The sequence below is a fragment of the Hemiscyllium ocellatum genome, chromosome 30 (genome assembly GCF_020745735.1).
Source record: "Hemiscyllium ocellatum isolate sHemOce1 chromosome 30, sHemOce1.pat.X.cur, whole genome shotgun sequence".
Classification (NCBI taxonomy): Eukaryota; Metazoa; Chordata; class Chondrichthyes; order Orectolobiformes; family Hemiscylliidae; genus Hemiscyllium; species Hemiscyllium ocellatum.
This window is the reverse complement of record NC_083430.1, coordinates 39,748,438-39,767,403: the sequence shown is the minus strand read 5'-3', so window position 1 is coordinate 39,767,403 and position 18,966 is coordinate 39,748,438. Positions and strand designations below refer to the sequence as shown.

General features: G+C 40.2%; 1 protein-coding gene across 2 annotated transcripts in view; it reads left to right on the top strand.

The window, feature by feature from the left end:
* LOC132829900 (synaptotagmin-like protein 1) overlaps window positions 1-18,966 on the top strand; it is an 84,918-nt gene that overhangs the window by 19,766 nt on the left and 46,186 nt on the right. For both annotated transcript variants that reach the window (XM_060847307.1, XM_060847306.1), the window contains 4 exons: window positions 7,527-7,680; window positions 8,245-8,311; window positions 14,134-14,170; window positions 14,735-14,793. In XM_060847307.1, coding sequence (XP_060703290.1) covers window positions 7,527-7,680; window positions 8,245-8,311; window positions 14,134-14,170; window positions 14,735-14,793 — 317 coding nt within the window. The remainder of the gene's footprint in view (window positions 1-7,526; window positions 7,681-8,244; window positions 8,312-14,133; window positions 14,171-14,734; window positions 14,794-18,966) is intronic.

Sequence of the window (18,966 nt, the reverse complement as noted above, 5' to 3'; positions counted from 1 at the left end):
CTTTCCCTTCAATTTCCTTCTCAAATATCCAGTTTGTCCCCTCCCCCTGGCTACTTAGTTTAAATGTAGCTGTGTTGCAGTAGCAAACCTGCCTGCCAGAATGCTGGTCTCCAACCCATTAAGGTGCAAACCGTCTCTCTTGTAAAATTTATGCTTACCACAAAATATACCCCAGTGATCCAAGAATTTAAATCCTTGCTTCCTGCACCAGTTCCCCAGCCACATGTTCAAGTCCATTATCTCCCTATTTCTGGCCTCACCAGCCCGAGGAACTGGAAGCAAACCGGAGATAACCACCCTGGATGTCCTGCTTTTCAGCCTCCTTCCTAGTTCTCCAAAGTCCCGCTGTAGTATGTTGCTCCTCTTCTTCCTCACATAATTTGTGCTGACATGTACCATCATCTCTGGCTCTTCACTTTCGTCCTTGAGGATTTCCTGCACTCTGTCTGTGATGTCTTTAACCCTGGCACCAGGAAGGCAACACACATTCCTTAAGTCGTGCCTGCTGCCACAAAAACCCCGGTCAGTTCCTCTCCCTATGGAGTCCCCTATTACCACAGCTCTCTGCGATGTCTGACTCTTCCGCTCTGCCTCCACGCCACCCTCACGGACTGGCAATGTCATCTGTCTCTACTGTTTCCAAAAGATTCAACTTGTAAATAGTAACCCACAGGATATTGATAGTGGGGATTCAGTGATGGTAACATCATTGAAATTAAAATGGTGGTGGTTAGATTGTCTCTGATTCTTACTGGAGATAATCAATGCCTGTCATTTGTAAGGTGTGAATGTTTCTTGCTACTTGTCAGTCCAAGCCTGGATATTGTCAGGATCTTGTTTCATTTGAAAATGGACTGCTTCAGTATCTGCAAGGCCGTAAGTTATGCTGAACATTGTGCAATCAATGGCAAACCTTCCCACATCTGGCCTTTATGGAGGGAAGGTCACTGAAGCAACTAAAGGGGGGTAGAACACTATCCTGAGGAACTCCTGCAGAAATATCCTAGAGCTGAGATGAGTGACCTCCAACAATTGCAATCATCTTCCTGTGTGCTGGATGTGAATCCAACCATCAGAGAGGTTGTCTCAATTCCCATTGATTCCAATTTTGCTAGGACTCTATGATGCCACACTTGGTCGAATGTAGCCTTGATGACAAGGGCTGTCACTCTTAACTCACCTCTGGAATTCAGTTCTTTTGTCCATGTTTGAACCAAGGTTGGAATGAGGTCAGGACCTGAGTGGCCCTGGTAAGAACCCAATCTGGGTGTCACTAAGCAGGTGCTGCTTAATAGCACAATTGATGACACCTTCCATCACTTTACTGATGATTAAGATTGACTGGCTGATGGCACAGTAATTGGCCAGGTTAAATTTATCCTATTTTTTGTGTACAAGAGAAACCTGGTTGATTTTCCACATCGTTAGTCAATGCCAGTGTTGTAACTGTGTTGGATCAGCTTGGCTGGGTGATTGGCAACTTTTTGGAGCATAAGTCTTCAGTACTATTACTGGAATGTCATCAAGGCTCATAACCTTTGCACTATCCAGTGCTTCCAACAGTTTCTTGATATCAAGTGAATCGAATTGGCTGAAAACTATCATTTGTGATGATGGGGTCCACTGCAGGAGACAAAGATTGCCTAGAATGGTTCAGCTTTATCTTTTGCAGTCAGTCACCTTCTATCTTGTAAACTTCAGTGGTTCTATCTTGGATTCATTTTGATTGTTGTACTAGCTTTTGCTGCTGGTCAGCCATGATTTTCAATATATTGCTGTAATAGTCCCCATTTGATACATCAAGTTGTGAATTCATGAAATGACTTGGACATTCCAATTACTCCTGGGATAGCCAAAGAAGCATTGCATGTTTTGAATGCCAAGAAGAATGACAATGCTGGAGAAATGCAATAAGAATAAAACCCCTGGAACCATGAGAGATTTAACTTCACACAAGGGTAAAGAAAGAGTAGAAATAGGAAATTAATAGTTTTGGGCATAGACAGGTTGTTATATTAGCATAAGCAATTCCTAGATGGTATGTTGATCTCACTGGTGTCACAATAAATGGTGTCACTGAACTAATGCAAGCCAGCCTACAAGAGGAAAGGGAACAGCCAGAACAAATCAGGTAAGTAGAAAAAGTATGAAAATCCTTCCAGCAGAGTGTCAAGAGCTTGGAAAAAGACTTTTAAATAGACCTTAAGGATAGTAATCTCAGGATTACTCCCATTAGCATTTTGTAGTGAGTATAGTAAAAGGAAGATTGTGCAGGGAAGCAATTTTTTTGATATGTGGCTGGAGAAGTGGTGCAGTTGAGCGAATTTCAGATTCTTGGATCTGGAAGAAGGTGATAGGCTGCATCGAAATTAACGTGGGAGCAGTGTTTTCTTGAGTGCTTAACTAATACTGCAGGGAAGTGCTTAAACTAATTTGGTATAATAAGAAGAACCAGAAAATAGAAGCAACAATACTGAGATCAAAGGACAGAGTAAAATGGGCAAAAGTTATAATCAGAAAGATGCTAAAAATGCAAGAACAAGGCTAGGGAAAGTTTTAAAAAATAAGTTGAAGGAAATACTACATTATATAAATGGTAATGCCCATAGGGCAGCTATTGAGGTTAGAGACACTCAGGCATGAATCCCACAGATAGGAAAATGATGTTCCTGTAATAACAAATACATAACTTAACCAAGGCCAGAAATAGGTTCTTACCATGCCTGGATAGCAAGTATTCATGAATGATAAAGAATGATCTAAAGAGAAAGGAGCATGGCCATATTTATTAAGGGTGATCTTCCAGTTCTGTGTAGAAAGGATGTATTAAATGATTCCAAGTCTGAATCTTGTGGCGCATGAGTCAAGCGTGTGATTATGTCAGTTTTCATTGCTAATTTTCTGGAACGGATTGCTAACCAGTCACCAAAGGATGTAGCTTGAAAGATGCCACTGTATCAAGCATGGATGACCAGTACTCTCCCATTCTTATCACTTGCCATACATATTTACAAGTTGGTAATCAAGCTGTGGTCAAATTCTGAAAGCATGTTCCATGGCCATCAAGTCCTGAAGTGGAAATTGAACCAAAGTTTCTAGCTCAGTGGCAGGGATGCTGCCACTGCATCACAACATCTCCTAAGAATATTCGAATTTTTGAATCCTTTCATGGGAAAGTGCCTCCCTGGCCAGGCCAGAATATTTTACCATCTCTGGATGCCCTTGAGAGGTGGTGGTGGTGAGCTGTTTTCTTGAACCACTGCAGTCCATTTGGTTTACGATGGTCCACAGTGCTTTTAAGGAAAGAGTTCCAGGATTCAACCCAGTGACAGTGAAGGGACAACAACATACTTCCAAGATGAGATGATAAATGGTTAAGAGGGGAACTTGTTGGTCATGTTCCTATGTACCTGCTACCCTTGTCTTTCATTGGTACTGGTTATGGAAGGTGCAGTCTTAAGAAACTTGGTTTATTTTCACTGTGCATCTTGTAGGTGATACACTGCTGCTACTGAATGTCTGTCTGTGGTGGACAGTGAAAGTTTGCAGATGTAGTGCAAATCAAGTAGTCTGCTTTGTCCCAATTGGTGTCAAGTTTCTTGAGTGTTCTGGAAGCTGCACTCATCAAGGCAAGTGGGCAGTATTCCATTTTACCTTGAATAACATTTTGTAGATGATGGACAATGTTTTGGTGTCAGGAGGTAGGTTACTTCTTTAAGGATTCCTAACTTTTTGATCTGCGATTGTAACCCTATTACTTGTATGACTAGTCATAGAGATGTACAGCATGGAAACAGACCCTTCAGTCCAACCTGTCCATGCCGACCAGCTATCCCAACCCAATCTAGTCCCACCTGCCAGCACCCGGCTCATATCCCTCCAAACCCTTCCTATTCATATACCCATCCAAATGCCTCTTAAATGTTGCAATTGTACCAGCCTCAACCACTTCCTCTGGCAGCTCATTCCATACATGTACCACCCTATGTGTGAAGAAGTTGCCCCTTAGGTCTTTTGTTTTATATATTTTTCCCTTCTGTACCTCTTATGCTTGCATCCAAATCATTTATGTAAATGACAAAAAGTAGAGGACCAATCCTTGTGGCACTTCACTGGTCACAAGCCTCCAGTCTGAAAAACAACCTTCCATCACTACCCACTGTCTTCTACCTTTGAGCCAGTTCTGTATCCAAATGACTAGTTCTCCCTGTATTCTGTGAGATCTAACCTTGCTAATCCCATGGGGAACCTTGTCGAACACCTTACTGAAGTCCATGTAGATCACATCTACCGCTCTGCCCTCATCAATCCTCTTTTTTGCTTCTTCTTCAAAAAACTCAATCAGGTTTGTGAGACATGATTTTCCACGCACAAAGCTGTGTTGACTATCCTGAATCAGTCCTTGCCTTTCCAAATACATGTACATCCTGTCCCTCAGGATTCCCTCCAACAACTGGCCCACCACAGAGGTCAGGCTCACTGGTCTATAGTTCCCTGGCTTGTCCTTACCACCCTTCCTAAACAGTGGCACCAGGTTAGCCAACCTCAGTCTTCCGGTACTTTCCCTGTGACTATAAATATCTCAGCAACAGGCTCAGCAAACACTTCTCTAGCTTCCCACAGAGTTCTCAGGTACACCTGATCAGGTCCTGGGGATTTATCCACCTTTTACCCGTTTCAAGACATCCAGCATGTTCTCCTCTGTAATATGGACATCTTGCAAGATGTCACCATCTATTTCCCTACAGTCTATATCTTCCATATCCCTTTCCACAGTAAATACTGATGCAAAGTACTCCTGATGAAAAGCACAGTCGGTCAGGCAGCATCCAAGGAGCAGGAGAATCGATGTTATGGGCATAAGCCCTTCATGAGCCCTTCAATTTAAAGGTGGTATTGCTAATTTAGACTGTACGTAGCTCAGTATCAGAAATAAACCAGAAAGGTCACTTAAGTAACAAATGGCTAATGTATTGCAAACAAAACTTACTCGTGCAAAGAATAAAGGTTATTAGTAAAACATTCAAACTCTGCAAAGATGTACAACCACCCTTCTTGACAAAACATTCACAAAACCATATCCATGTTTGGAGGAAAATACATAAAGCCTGTTAAGATGTTCTCTGACTAAGTAACAGTTAAATTCAGGAGGAAATAATTCATCATCGGTAGATGACAAACTAACATTTGGACAAAGTAACTTTTCGTATATACATTTTGCACTGGAATTTCTCCCTGAATCATTTTATGGCTGGCTGAATTCACTTTTCTGGAGAACATTATGGTATGTTTCATATTCTCCTTAAAGAGCCAAGCATGATGATGAAATCTTCTGCTGATTTTTTTTCAACTCTCAACCTCCAGGAATATCAGAGAAAAATGAGAGAGGGAACAAAGGCTTTTACTCTGGGCAAGATATGCCAGACTCCTGTGTCCAAACTGAATCATGTGACCTCCCTCTGAAAATGTTGCAGACTTGGTGTTTCAAGTTGAGCAGCTTGCGTTCTTTGTAACAAAATTAAAAACTGCTGGAAAAACTCAGCAGGTCTGGCAGCATCTTAGACCTAAAACTAGGCTATTCAGGAGAGATGTTGGGTAGCACTTCTACACACAGGGTGATTGAGGTTTGGAATTCTCTTCAACAGATGGCAATTCATGGTAAATCAGTTGTAAATCATAATCTTTTATTAAACAAATGTATTAAGGGATATGGCCAAAGAAAGACGATGGAGTTGGGTCACAGATCTGTCATAATCTCTTTTAAAGGCAGAATAGACTCAAGCGGCTGAATGACTTACTACTGTTCCTAAAATGGTTTGCAGTTGTGTCTCCAAAGGTGATTTTTGAGTTCTGCATTCAAATCCCTTCATGGCCTTATTACTTCCTAACTTTGTAACTCTCTATCCTTCTCCAGTTCTGTCCTATGTACATCCCCGAAAATTTTGCTGCACTATTGGTTCTTTTACTTGTAATGATTGTGACAAGGTCAGCCAGGTGGACCTCATGGAATATGAATTCCTTGACTGGGACTGTTAATCAGGTCAAATCCAGGAGCCCTGCCTGACGGATAAGAACAGGCAGGTCAGGTATCCTGTTCAATTTGAGAACTGTCTAAGGGAAATGGGCGGCATGGTGGAACAGTGGTTAGCACTGCTGCCTCACAGCGCCAGAGAGCTGGGTTCAATTTCTGCCTCAGGCGACTGTCTGTGGAGTTTGCACATTCTCCCTGTGTCTGCGTGGGTTTTCTCCAGGTGCTCCGGTTTCCTCCCACAGTCCAAAATTGTGCAGGTTAGGTGAATTGGCCGTGCTAAATTGCCCATAGTATTAGGTGAAGGGGTAAATGTAGGGGAATGGGTCTGGGTGGGTTGCGCTGCAGTGGGTCGGTGTGGACTTGTTGGGCCGAAGGGCCTGTTTCCACACTGTATGTAATTTAATCTGATCAGTGTCACAACAAGGGAATAAAGGGTGATTTGGTAATAGGATTCTGGCCTCTGTGGAGCTATTTAAGTACCATCAGCCTCCACATTCATTTGTGAATTCGTGTTGGAGTAGAGGTGCATGAGTGTTTACGAACTGTCATAGTTTGTCTTCTGAAATCCTCATTCGTACCTAGAGTACCTTCAGACCTACAATGCTTTCTTGGCTGGCTTCCCATCTCCATAAATTTAAGCCCATCCCAAACTCTCCTGTCTGTATCAGAATTTGCACCAATCCCATTCATCCATCATCTGTATGCTCGCTGATCTACATTGGTTTTCAATCTGGCAAAACCTTTGTTTTGAAATGCTCATCTTTGTTTTAAAATTCCTCACAGGCTCATTTCCCCTTATCAGTTTAAACTCCTGAAAGCTTCCTAAGCTTTCTGCTCCCCTTAAATTTTGGCTGCTTGTGCAACCCTGATTTTCATTGCTTCACCTGTCTATGCCTTCAGCTGCCTGGGCCACAAGATTTGAAATTTTATTCCCATGGGTCTCTCAATACAATTATCATTCTTTCTTCAAGACGTTTTAAGACTAACTGTGATCAAACTTTTGGTCACTTTTCCTAATCTCCACTCTGTTACTTGGTGTCAAAATATGTTTGTACATCTTGGGATGTTTAATACATGAACAAGTTTACTTTATGTGATAGATTTATTGTTTTGACAAGCAAAGCACCATTGTGCTGTGTAAATATAGTGATGTGGATCAGAGTTACTCAGCAAAAATAACAAAAGGGGTGTTATTTGTAATTTGCAGAAAGTGGCAGTTTCTCCACAATGTATACTGTGTATCATGTGTTCTCAAAGATGTTGGTGGATACAGAAATCTAATGTTTAAAATGAATCTTTTCAGGCTGCTCTCCACATCTGAGAATTATTTGTTCTAAAGCTGCTCCAAGTTATTTCCATGGAACCGGAGCAAAATCAACCTTTCTACAGAGCCCCTTTAAACCATATCTTTAAGATTGATGTTAATTTGGGCAGATTTAACGAGTTTGAATTGAATATCGATTTTGTTAAAGTCATGTTTTTGTGTTGTTTACAGGTGAAAGACAGAAAAAAGTGACAATTAATGAAGAGAAGACCATCATTAATGAGCAAGAAGATCAAGAGGTAGAACAGCTAGAGAATGTTAGTTCTGAACAAGAGATTACAAGAATGGTCGTAATAGACTGTGAACAAGCAGACATTCGTGAAAGGTACAAAGACAAATGTAAAGTGTAATATTTCACGGAAATGATCTGTGTATTTTAACCTCTTTCCAAGATAATAATGCGCAGCTGGTCAAATACAAGACTTTGTGAACTTTACCTTCTGACGTGGAGTCTATTCTGTTTTGTAAGCAAATATGATGTATCAAAATTACAAGTAACTTAGTTTGAAGAAGGAAAAAAATGAAAATAAATAGCAAGACGGTAAACCTGGGTTCCTGCAGTTAGCTAGATTGATTGGACTGAATGTCTTCGTCTCTGTAACTGTGTGCCAGTCTAAAATTTATTAAAATTAATAATTAGGATGACCACATTGGGCATGTAGACACTGTATAATGCCAGCCATTTTCCCAATATTATAATAGCAGTAAAATTAAAGATGACAGGAATTCCAGGTAGAGGTTGGAGTGGGAAATGGATAAGAATTGAGAAATATAAATTTGCAAAATGGTACATTATGTACCAAATGTGATGCTAATGAGAATGTGCAGTGCATAACTGATGCTGCAGTGAAGTTATTTCTGCATTAGCAGTTCTGTCTACATTTTACAGATTTGCTGACAACGAAAGCAATGTGACTTCAGAACAGGAAACAGTAACACTATCTGCTGACAACCAGGTCAGTCAGTTAAATTTGTTAAAACTAATTTGAGATATCGTTGTGTCCCAGAAGATTACTGGTTGCAGTGTCATAATGTTTTATTGCAAATACATTACAATTTGTTAATGATCATGAGTTGACTTTGTAAAATAAACCATTGCGAGAAGTGGCTGGACATCGGAGTGCGTCTAGGAACAAGTAACAAAAAGCAAAATTCACAGCTGACCTTGGAGGAACGTGTGTGGGAGAGCTCACAGCACAAGAACAGAAGTACATAAGTGTAATCGTGCTGTAAGTTCTACAGTAGTGAGTAGAGTATGTTCTTTCTTGATTACATGTTTTACTGAGATCTGTCTCTTGATTAAATTTAAAAATTATAAACTATAAATACTAAGTTAGCCGGGAGCATGGTTTTTTAGAACAAAAAGATGGTGCTATTTTCTGGGTCTGTAGATTGTGAAGAAGCAAAGATGGCTTTGAGTAGAGTGGTATGCGCTCCCTGTCGAATGTGGGAGATAGTTAGGGATAGTTTCCATGTCTGGAGAGAAGGGTTCACATTTTTGGATAATTTCAATTTCTTCTGGGGTAGGAGTGACCTGTACAAGAAGGATACATTGCACCTGAATTGGAAGGGGATTAATATACTGGCAGGGAGAGTTTGTAGAGCTGCTCGAGAGGACTTCAACTTGAGGTGAGGTGGGGGTGGGACCCAGGGAGATAGTGTGGAAAGAGATCAATCTGAGACTGGTACAGTTGGGAAAAGGAGCGAGTCAAACAGTCCGGGCAGGCAGGACCAAAGCAGAGAATAACATAGGACTGATAGATTAACCTGCATTTATTTCAATGCAAGAGGCCTAACAGGGAAGGTAGATGAACTCTGGGCGTGGCTAAGAAGATGGGACTTGGATATCATAGCAATTACAGAAATGTGGCTTAGGGATGGACAGGTCTGGCAGCTTCATGTTCTAGGATACAAATGCTATAGAAAGGATAGAGAGGACGACAAGACAGGAGGGGGAGTGGCTTTTTTTTTGATAAACAGCATTACTGCTGAACTTAAGGAAGATATTTCTGGGAATACATCCAGGGAAGTCCATTTGGGTGGAACTGAGAAATAAAGGGATAATCACCTTACTCGGATTGTGTTATTGACTCCCTAATAGTCAGCAAGAAACAAATTTGTAATGAGATTTCAGTTATCTGTAAGAAAAATAGGGTGGTTATGGTGTGGGATTTTAACTGTCCAAACGTAGACTGGGACTTCCATAGAATTAAGCGTTTAGATGGAAAGGAATTTAAGTGTGTACAAGCAAATCTTCTGATTCACAATGTGGATGCACAGAGTAGAGAAGGTGCAAAACTTGACATATTAGATTAGATTAGAATTCTCAGGAAATAAGGCAGGGCAGGTGACTGAGGTGTCAATGGGGAAGAACTTTGGGGCCAGTGACCATAATTCTATTAGTTTTAGAATAATGATGGAAAAAGATTGACTGGAACTCAAAGTTGAAGTTCTAAATTGGAGGAAGGCTAAGTTTGATGATATTAGGCAAGACCTTGATTGGGGGCAGATGTTTGCAGGTGAATGGACGACTGGAAAATGGGAATCCTTCAAAAATGAGATAACAACACAAATCCAGAGACAGTATATTCTTGTTATGGTTAAAGGAATGGCTGCTAGGTGTAGGGAAAGCTGGATGACTAGAGAAATTGAGATTTTGTTGAAGAAAACCAAGAAAGCATATGTCAGGTATAGACAGGATAGATCGAATGAATCCTTAGAGTATAAAGGCAGTAGGAGTATACTTAAGAGGGAAATCGGGAGGGCAAAATGGGGACATGAGATAGCTTTGGAAAATAGAATTAAGGAGAATCCAAAGAGTTTTTATAAATACATTAAGGACAAAAGGGTAACTGGGGAGAGAATAGGGCCCCTCAAAAATTAGCAAGGCAACCTTTGTGTGGAGCCACAGAAAATGGGGTAGATACTAAATGAGTATTTTGCATCAGTGTTTATTGTGGAGAAGTACATGGAAGATATAGAATGTGGGGAAATAGATGGTGACATCTTGAAAAATGTCCATATTACAGAGGAGGTGGTGCTGGATGTCTTGAAACGCATAAAAGTGGATCAGGTGTAACTTAGAACTCTGTGGGAAGCTAGGGAAGTAATTACTGGGCCTGTTGCTGAGATATTTGTATCATCAATAGTCACAGGTGAGGTGGCAGAAGACTTGGAGTTTGGCTAACGTGATTCTACTATTGAAGAAAGGTGGTAAGGAAAAGCCAGGGAATTATATACCAGTGAGCCTGGCGGTGGTGGGCAAGTTGTTGGAGGGAATCCTGAGGCATAGGATTTACAGAGGTACCTCAATTATCCAAATTTCAGATTATCCGGACCAGATCACAAGGTCCCAGTGCTTGGCTAAAATGTGTCATCCAGCATTCGATTATCCAAACAAAATACTCCCTGCCTGCGTCATTCAAATAATCAAGGTTCCTCTGTACATGTATTTGGAAAGGCAAGGACTGATTAGGAATAGTAAGCGTAGCTTTTTGCTTGGGAAATCATGTCTCAAAACTTGATTGAGGTTTTTTTTTAAAAAAATAACAGTGGTAGTAATGATCTATATAGACTTTGGTAAGGCATTCGACAAGGTTCCTCATGGGAGACTGCTTAGCAAGGTTAGATCTCATGGAATACAGGGGGACCTAGCCATTTGGATACAGAACTGGCTGAGAGGTAGAAGATAGAGGGTGGTGGTGGAAGGTTGCTTTTCATACTGGAGGCCTATGACCATTGGTGAGCCACAAGGTTTGGTGCTGTGTCCACTGCTTTTTGTCATTTATATAAATGATTTGGATGTGAACATAGGAGGTCTAGTTAGTAAGTTTGTAGATGACACCAAAATTGGAGGTGTAGTAGACCACGAAGAAGATTACCCTATAGCTCCTCGGGATTTTGATCAGCTGGGCCAATGGGCTGAGGTGTGGCAGATGGAGTTTAATTTAGATAAATGTGAGCTAGGGCATTTTGGAAAAGCAAATCGGGGTAGGACTTACACACTTTTCTAATAAATATTTCTATTGAGAAAAAATTGTAATTTTTTACAAAATCACTACAAAATAGTGTGACAACTTTGTAACATAATAACAATAACAGAAAACAAAAACTACTACTCTACTCGACAAACCATTGAGGAGAGGGGGGAAAAGATCTACAATTCAACAAATAAAATTAAGTTACCTTGGTATAACTTGATTTAAGTTACATTCAGTTAAATTACTACACTTAGTGCAATCCCACTAAAGCTCCCACCAATGAGACAATGAGAGCATTAGCAAGCAAACCTGTATTTGTTCAGGATTCTTCACCTTCTCCACCACCGCCCCCCCCACCGCTCTCTCCTGGGGCCCCTGGACAAGAAGGGATCTATACAAAGAAGTGACTGAGGAATTAATGGTGGAAACTCAAGTGGAATGTATACTGGCTGTAGCCTCCCAATCTTTCCTGGAGAAATGTTGTGCTTTTGTTTAAACAAAGATTCTAAGGATAAGCCCAGCCAACTACAGGCCAATTGGTTAACCTTAATGGTGGAAAAATCTTTAGATACAATAACTTCAAGCAAAATTAAGTCATTTGATCAAGGATAGATTAAGGAAAACCAGCACAGATTTAAGATCTATCATGTTCAGCTAAATTTAGCAAGTTTTTTGATTTGAGGTAACAAAGTAGGTTAATGAGGGTACTATGATGTGGTGTATATGGACTTGCAGAAAGCTTTAGACAAAGTGCTGCATGAGGTGGTCTCGTGATGAGTTTGGTGGTCTCCTTGTTTCTGCGCTAGCAGCTCCAGATTCAAATCCCACTCTAGGACTTCATGGCCAAGGATGGTGTGATCATAATGTGACCAAACCCCAGGTTGTGTACCAGTGACAGGTGATGAAAACAAGAAAATTCCTGGTCAGCCACGTGCCGGAAAGAAATTAGTTACTTGACCAACACTAACCACAGTTCCAGGTTGTAAAATGAGTGGAAAGGTGTAGGTTATCAAGCACTTGAACTCCTAGAGGGTGCCAGTTGACTGAAGGGATGCTGTGCATCCAATTGGTGCCAACAGCAAGTAACTTGATCCCTGTTCTGGCTGAGCTTGATTCAGAAACTGGCTCCTTCCCTTACTCTTGGTGCATGTTGTGATGTTGTGGATTAGATCTGTCTTTGGACAGTGTATTCAAGGAGAAAAAGTGCCACATATTTGGCTTGTGATCATAGTTGAAGACACTGGATCACTAGGTACAATGGCAGCCTTGCCATGAACTTAGAAAAATGGCAGAACACAGTAGTAAATTGTTGTTTTTCAGATTGGAGAAAAATATACTGAACCGCTGCATTTCATGATGTATATTAATGAATTTGATTTAGATGTACAAGTTCAAATTTGCAGATGAGACAAAACCTGGAAGTATTGTAAACCATGAGGTGGATACTAATAAATCTCAGGATGACGTAGATTGGCTGGTTGAATGATTGTGACGAACGAAACTTAATGAAGAGAAATATGAAGTGACATATTTTGGTAGGAATAACCACAGGCAATATAGTCTGAAGGTTATAATTCTAGAGGAACTGAAATCTGGAAGTAAATGCTCATTAAATCATTGATGTTGGTAAGGGCTGGTTGAGAAAATAGTTAAAAAGCCTCGTGTTATTTGAGTTTTATAAGTAATGGTAATGAATACAAGAAAATATGATAAGCTTTATAAAATGCCAGCCTCAACAAGAGTATTGCATTCAATTCTAGTAACTCATTTTAAGAGGGATCTGGAGATAATTTAGAGAAGGTGCAGTAAAGATATGAGAATAGTTGCATGGATAAGAGACTTCAGTTACAAAAAGAGATTGGAGAAGTTGCAGCTGTTCTCCTCCTAAAAATTTCAAAATGTCTTTGATAATGTACCATATAGTAAGCTCATGAGGATAGCACAACTTGGAACAGAATCTCTACAGTGTGGAAACAGGCCATTTTGCCCAACAAGCCTACACTGACCCTCCGAAGAGTAACTCACCCAGACTCATTTCCCTGACTAATGCACCTAACCCACACATCTCTGAACACTATGGGGCGATTTAGCATGGTCAATTCACCTAATCTGCACATCTCTGAATTGAGGGAGGAAACTGGAACACCCAGAGGAAACCTATGCAGATACGGGGAGAACATGCAAACTCGACACCAATAGTCGCATGAGGCTGGAATTTCATCCAGATCCCTGGCACTGAGGCTGCAGTGCTGACTACTGAGGCTCCATGCTGCTACTTGTGGATTTAGTTGAACAATAGTTGACTGGATGAAAAATTGGCTAAAAAGTAGAAAGCAGAAAGGTGTAAAGGATAGTTATCCAGTTTGGATGAAGGTAAAGAATGGGTTTTCTACATGGATGCATGCTTCATCCATTGATTCATAATTTACATTGATCTAGATTTATTAAATTTAATTCAATATCAAAATCTGTAGACAGTATCAAATATTAAGAATAGATATTTTAGAAGCTAGCAGCTAGACACATGGCAGTTCAGTAGCAAATAAACTGTCACACTGATAAATATGAAGTAATGCACTTTCTTAGGAAAAGAGAAACATCACAGAAGCTATTGAATGTGCAAAAACAGAAGGGCAAAAGGATTCACAAATATAGATAATTTTAAAAACTGCATTGTATATCAGCAAAACAATTCTAAAAAGTATATTCTTGAAAAGGTAATTCATTTTCAGCTTTTAGCTATCGTTCATTAAAGTTGCTTGAACACAACTTTTTTTTTCTTGGATGTTTTCTTTCAGACCCAGAAAAATAACCATGTGATCTCTGAAACAGCAGGTAGGATGTCACAGGAATCAGAGTAAGGGTTATGTGTGGGAATAAAGAATTGAAGATCAACTTTGAGGTTGGAACCAAGATGTTGATGTGTGATTTTTGCTCTTGTGTGAAACATTTTTGTTTTCTTAATATTTACTACTTACACACACATTTTTTTTTCTGCGGGGAGTCCCAAGACCTGTGGAAAGGTGCAAAGGGGAGGTCCCTAAAAGGAAGTAAGACTAAGCATTGCAGTGGTGGAGTCAGATGTTCTTTTCTGGGCCTTGTCAGGATGGTATTGGTTGTATTCTAAGCACTAGGCCTTGTCACACTGAGAAAGGGACTGCAGGTGCAGGGCACCATCTGAATTCACGACTATTCTCTCACCAATCCCAGAAACCTAATGTAAATCTTGGGGAAGGCAAAGTAAGAATCTTCATACACATTGCAGATCTGTTGTCCAGTTATCCCATCCCCTTAACCAATACAAAATCAGATTGGTTGACTCACTCTCTGTGTTCTTTATACATGTTTTATGATCATATTGATTGCTTTGTAACCCATTATGTGCTCCATATGCCGTAGATGATGGGGTGTTGCGGACTGAGGAAGACAGCATATTGGTCCCGACTATTTCAGTACAGGTAATGAACATAACAAAACTTGTAACCTTTGTACACGTTCTCTAAACTGAACTATTCCAAACATGATTTTGTTGGATTGGAGCATAAGCAACTTGCCAGCAGTACTTCCTTCTCTCCCTTTCCAGTTCTATGGATGAAATAGAATGAAAAGTCAAGGAGGGACAGAGGAGGTAGGGCAATGAGGGGTGCAGTAGGTAGAGAAAAAAGAGCTGGAATAAGGTGGAAGAGAATAAAGAAAGAGAAACTGGGGAAGGAGAGATTCCATTTCATGGGACACTGGCACCAGTATGAGGTAAGAAGGAACTCAATCGTTATGATAGGCATTGGACCAGATTCAAGACAATGGGGCATTTACAAAGATTTGTAACTAATAAGTGGGGGAACATTTCAGGTGGAAAAGTTTGTGTAAAAGATAGTTTAATATCAATTTAAAAAGGAGTATAGTAACACTCAAATTATGTTTAAGAAACTACAGGCAATGGATAAACTAAAACGTGCAAACCTGAAGTTTAGAAATAAGAATTGCATAAGTAGAACACTAGAGCAGTAAGACAGTTACAAGTGCAGCTCAAGAGGTATTCTTTATGCAAATGCAGGGAGGTAAAAGAATGAGATGAGTGAGTTGCAAAAACAAATTCCACTTATGGCTACATGTCATATCCTCTGTTGGGACATGGCTGTAAGGTGAATCAGGATTGGAAGCTAAATATGTCTGGTTCAAAGATCAATAGAAAAGGTAGACTGACAGGGAGCAAAGAGTGAAGATAAATGAGTGCCATTCTGCTGGCAGTGACTAGTGGTGTCACTCAGGGATTGGTGTTGGGACCACAATTATTTACAATTTATATAGATGATTTGGAGTTGGGGACCACGTGTATGGTGTTTAAAATTTGCTGATGTCACAAAGATGAGTGGCAGAGCAAAGTGTGCAGAGGACTGTGAAACTTTGTAGAGGAACATAGATCCATTGAATGGGCAAAGGTCGGGCAGATGGAATACAATTTAGTAAATATGAAGTCATACATTTTGGAAGGAGTAACAGCAAAATAAATTATTACTTGAATGGTAAAAAGTTGCAGCATGCTGCTATGCAGAGGAACTTGGGTGTCCCTGTGCATGAATCGCAGAAGGTTGTTCTGCAGGTACAACAAGTAATTAGGAAGGGAAATTAAATTTTGTCCTTCATTGCTGAAGGAGTTGAGTTTAAAAGCAGAGAGGTAATGTTACAGCTGTACAAGGTGCTGGTGAGGCCATACCCTGGAGAACTGTGTGCAGATTTGGTCTCCTTACTTAAGGCAGCATGTACTAGCATTTAGAGGGGGTGCAGAGGAGTTTCACTAGATTGATTCTGGAGTTGAGGAGGTTCATTTATGAGGAGATACTGAGTAGATTGGATTATATTCGTTGGAATTCAGAAGAATGAGGGGTGATCTTATAGAAACATAAAATCATGAAGGGAATTGATCAACTAGAAATAGATAAGATGGTTCCATTGGTAGGTGAAACTAGGACAAGAGGGCATGGGCTCAAGATTAGATGAAGCAGGTTTAGAACTGAACTGAGCAGAAACTTCTTCACCCAGAGGGTTGTTAATCTATGGAATTCCTTCCCCAGGGAAGTAGTTGACGCTACTATAGTAATTTTTTTTTAAAAGGTAAGCTACATACGTTTTTGAAAAATAAAGTCATTAAGGGATATGGTGAAAACGTGCCTAAGTGGAGCTGAGTCTGTGAAAAAATTAGCCATGATCATCATGAGTGATGGATCAGGCTCGAAGGGCCAGATGGCCTACTCATGCTCCTAGTTCTTACCATCTTATGTAGGAAAAATAGTAGTAGGGAGGAATAATCTTAGCGATTAGGTTGAAATCACTTCACTAATAGAAGGTACGGTCATGAGGGAAGCAAACATTTGTGACAAACGTTTTTATCATATTAGTATTTTTATTATTCATATTATTTATTATCATTCTTGTTATTATTATTATTAAACTTGGATTCCAAAGTCGACATCGATGGATTTTCGATTTTATTTCTGAGGAAGTGATTTTTCTGTAAGGTTCAGACTTTTTTCCTAGCTGTGGGTCAAAACAACATTTCTCAAATCATGTGACTGAAGCTAAATGGCGAAATAAGCTGCCTGCTAAGATGATTCCTGAAGTATTCACTAATTTGAGTTTTTACAACCCACAGAAAGGCTAATGGGAAGCATATTCCATTTAGAAGAAAAGATTTATACCAGCAAAAGTGTGATTAGTTTATCATCCTGCAGGCCATCAGAGCTAGAAAGAAATCTTGAGCTGTTTTAATAATCCAAGTGTACTAAACGTAAAGCTGCATAAATACCCAGGGCCTAATTAGATGTATCCTAGGCTGCTATGGGAGGCAAGGGAAGAAATTCCTGGGCCCTTAGCATAGATATTTAACATTTCACTGGAGGATAGCTCATGTGGTTCCTTATTCAAGAGCAGCAAGGATAGGCCAGGTAATTACAGACCAGTTAATCCGACTTCATTGGTGGGGAAACTATTGGAAAATAAGAATTAGGGGAAAAAAAAGAGACAGGGATAATCAACACTTGGAAAGGCAGGAATTGATCAGGGTTACTTGGCACTAATTTATTGGAGGGAGATCCTGTTTCATTAATTTGAGTGTTTTCAACAGGTGATTGTTGATGAGGCTAGTACAGTTGATGTGGTTTACATGGATTTCAGGAAAGGCTTTGACAAGCTCTGACATAGGCTGGTCCAAAAGGTAAGAGCCCATGGGATCCAAAGCAAAATTGTCTTGCAAATAGCAGGCAGAAGCTGATGGTGGAGAGTTATTTATGTGATTAGAAATCTATGATGAGCACTGTACCACAGGGAAGGGTGCTGGGATCCTTGCTGTTTGTTAATGACTTGAATGTGCAAGTCAGCCCAGAGGGCATAGGTTTAAGGTGAGGGATAAGTGATTCAGAAGGAATCTGAGGAAAAAGGTTTTCTCCCCGAGGGTGATAAAAATATGGAATATGCTTCTTGACAGGATGATGGAGGTAGATACTCTCGTAAGATTTAAGAAGCATACAGGCAAGCACTTGAAATACTAGAGTATAGTAGGCTACCAAGTGGAGGTAAATGGTGTTAGTCTTGTTTGGTGGTATTTAGTTGCAAAGACATGGCGGGCTGAAGAGCCTGTTTCTGTGCTGTATAATTTTATAACTCAGTAGATAGGGCTGGAACTAGCCCTGAACCTTACGAGTTCAATGAGGAAATGTCAGTGAGTAGGCCTGTGGCAGTGTATTTTGCAGAGGGGCTTTAATGGAGAGAATCACAGTTGGTGACTCTATGGAAAGTTGCTGCAAGGTAAAACTTACAGCGTCATCAAATTAGCAATGATAATTTACTGGGATTAAGTGTCAGGAGAATGTTGCTAAGAAAACATTGAATTTTTCTCTTTACTGTTTGTCACAACCCTTCTAAATTGTCACATGTCTTTTTTTTTCTTTTTGTGTAATAAACTTGTGTCATAGAGTCAAATCTCAATGAAACAGACTCTTTGGTCCAATTCGTCCATGACTACCATCCTAACTTAATCCAGTCCCATATCCCTCTAAACATTTCCTATTCATCTGCCCATCCAAGTATCTTTTAAATGTTGTAATTGTACTCACCTCCACCACTTCCTCTGGTAGCCTCTTACATTTATACACTCTAACTCTATACTCCCCCACCCTAGGAAAAAGACTTTGGCTGTTCACCCTATCCAGGTTCATCATTTTATAAAAGTCTATAAGGTCACCCCCTCCCGCCTCCGAAACTTCAGGAAAAAAATCCACAGCCTATTCAGCCTCTTAACTTGAACCCTCCAGTTCCACCAACATTCTTTATAAATCTTTTCTGCACTTTTTCAAATTTAACAACATCTTCCTTAGAGAAGGGGGACCAGAATTGTACGCAGTTTTCTAAAAGTGGCCTCAGCTATGTCCTGTACAGCTGCAACATGACGTTCCAACTCCATACTCCATATTCCAACCAATGAAGACAAGCATGCCAATGCACTTTTCACCCTGTCGGCCTGCAATTCCACTTACAAGGAACTGTTTATTTTTAAAAGTACATTGGCATCCTTGTATGAAAATGTTCAGTGACTGGCAACTAGCCACAGTAACCAAATTTACAAAAATAAATTGTGG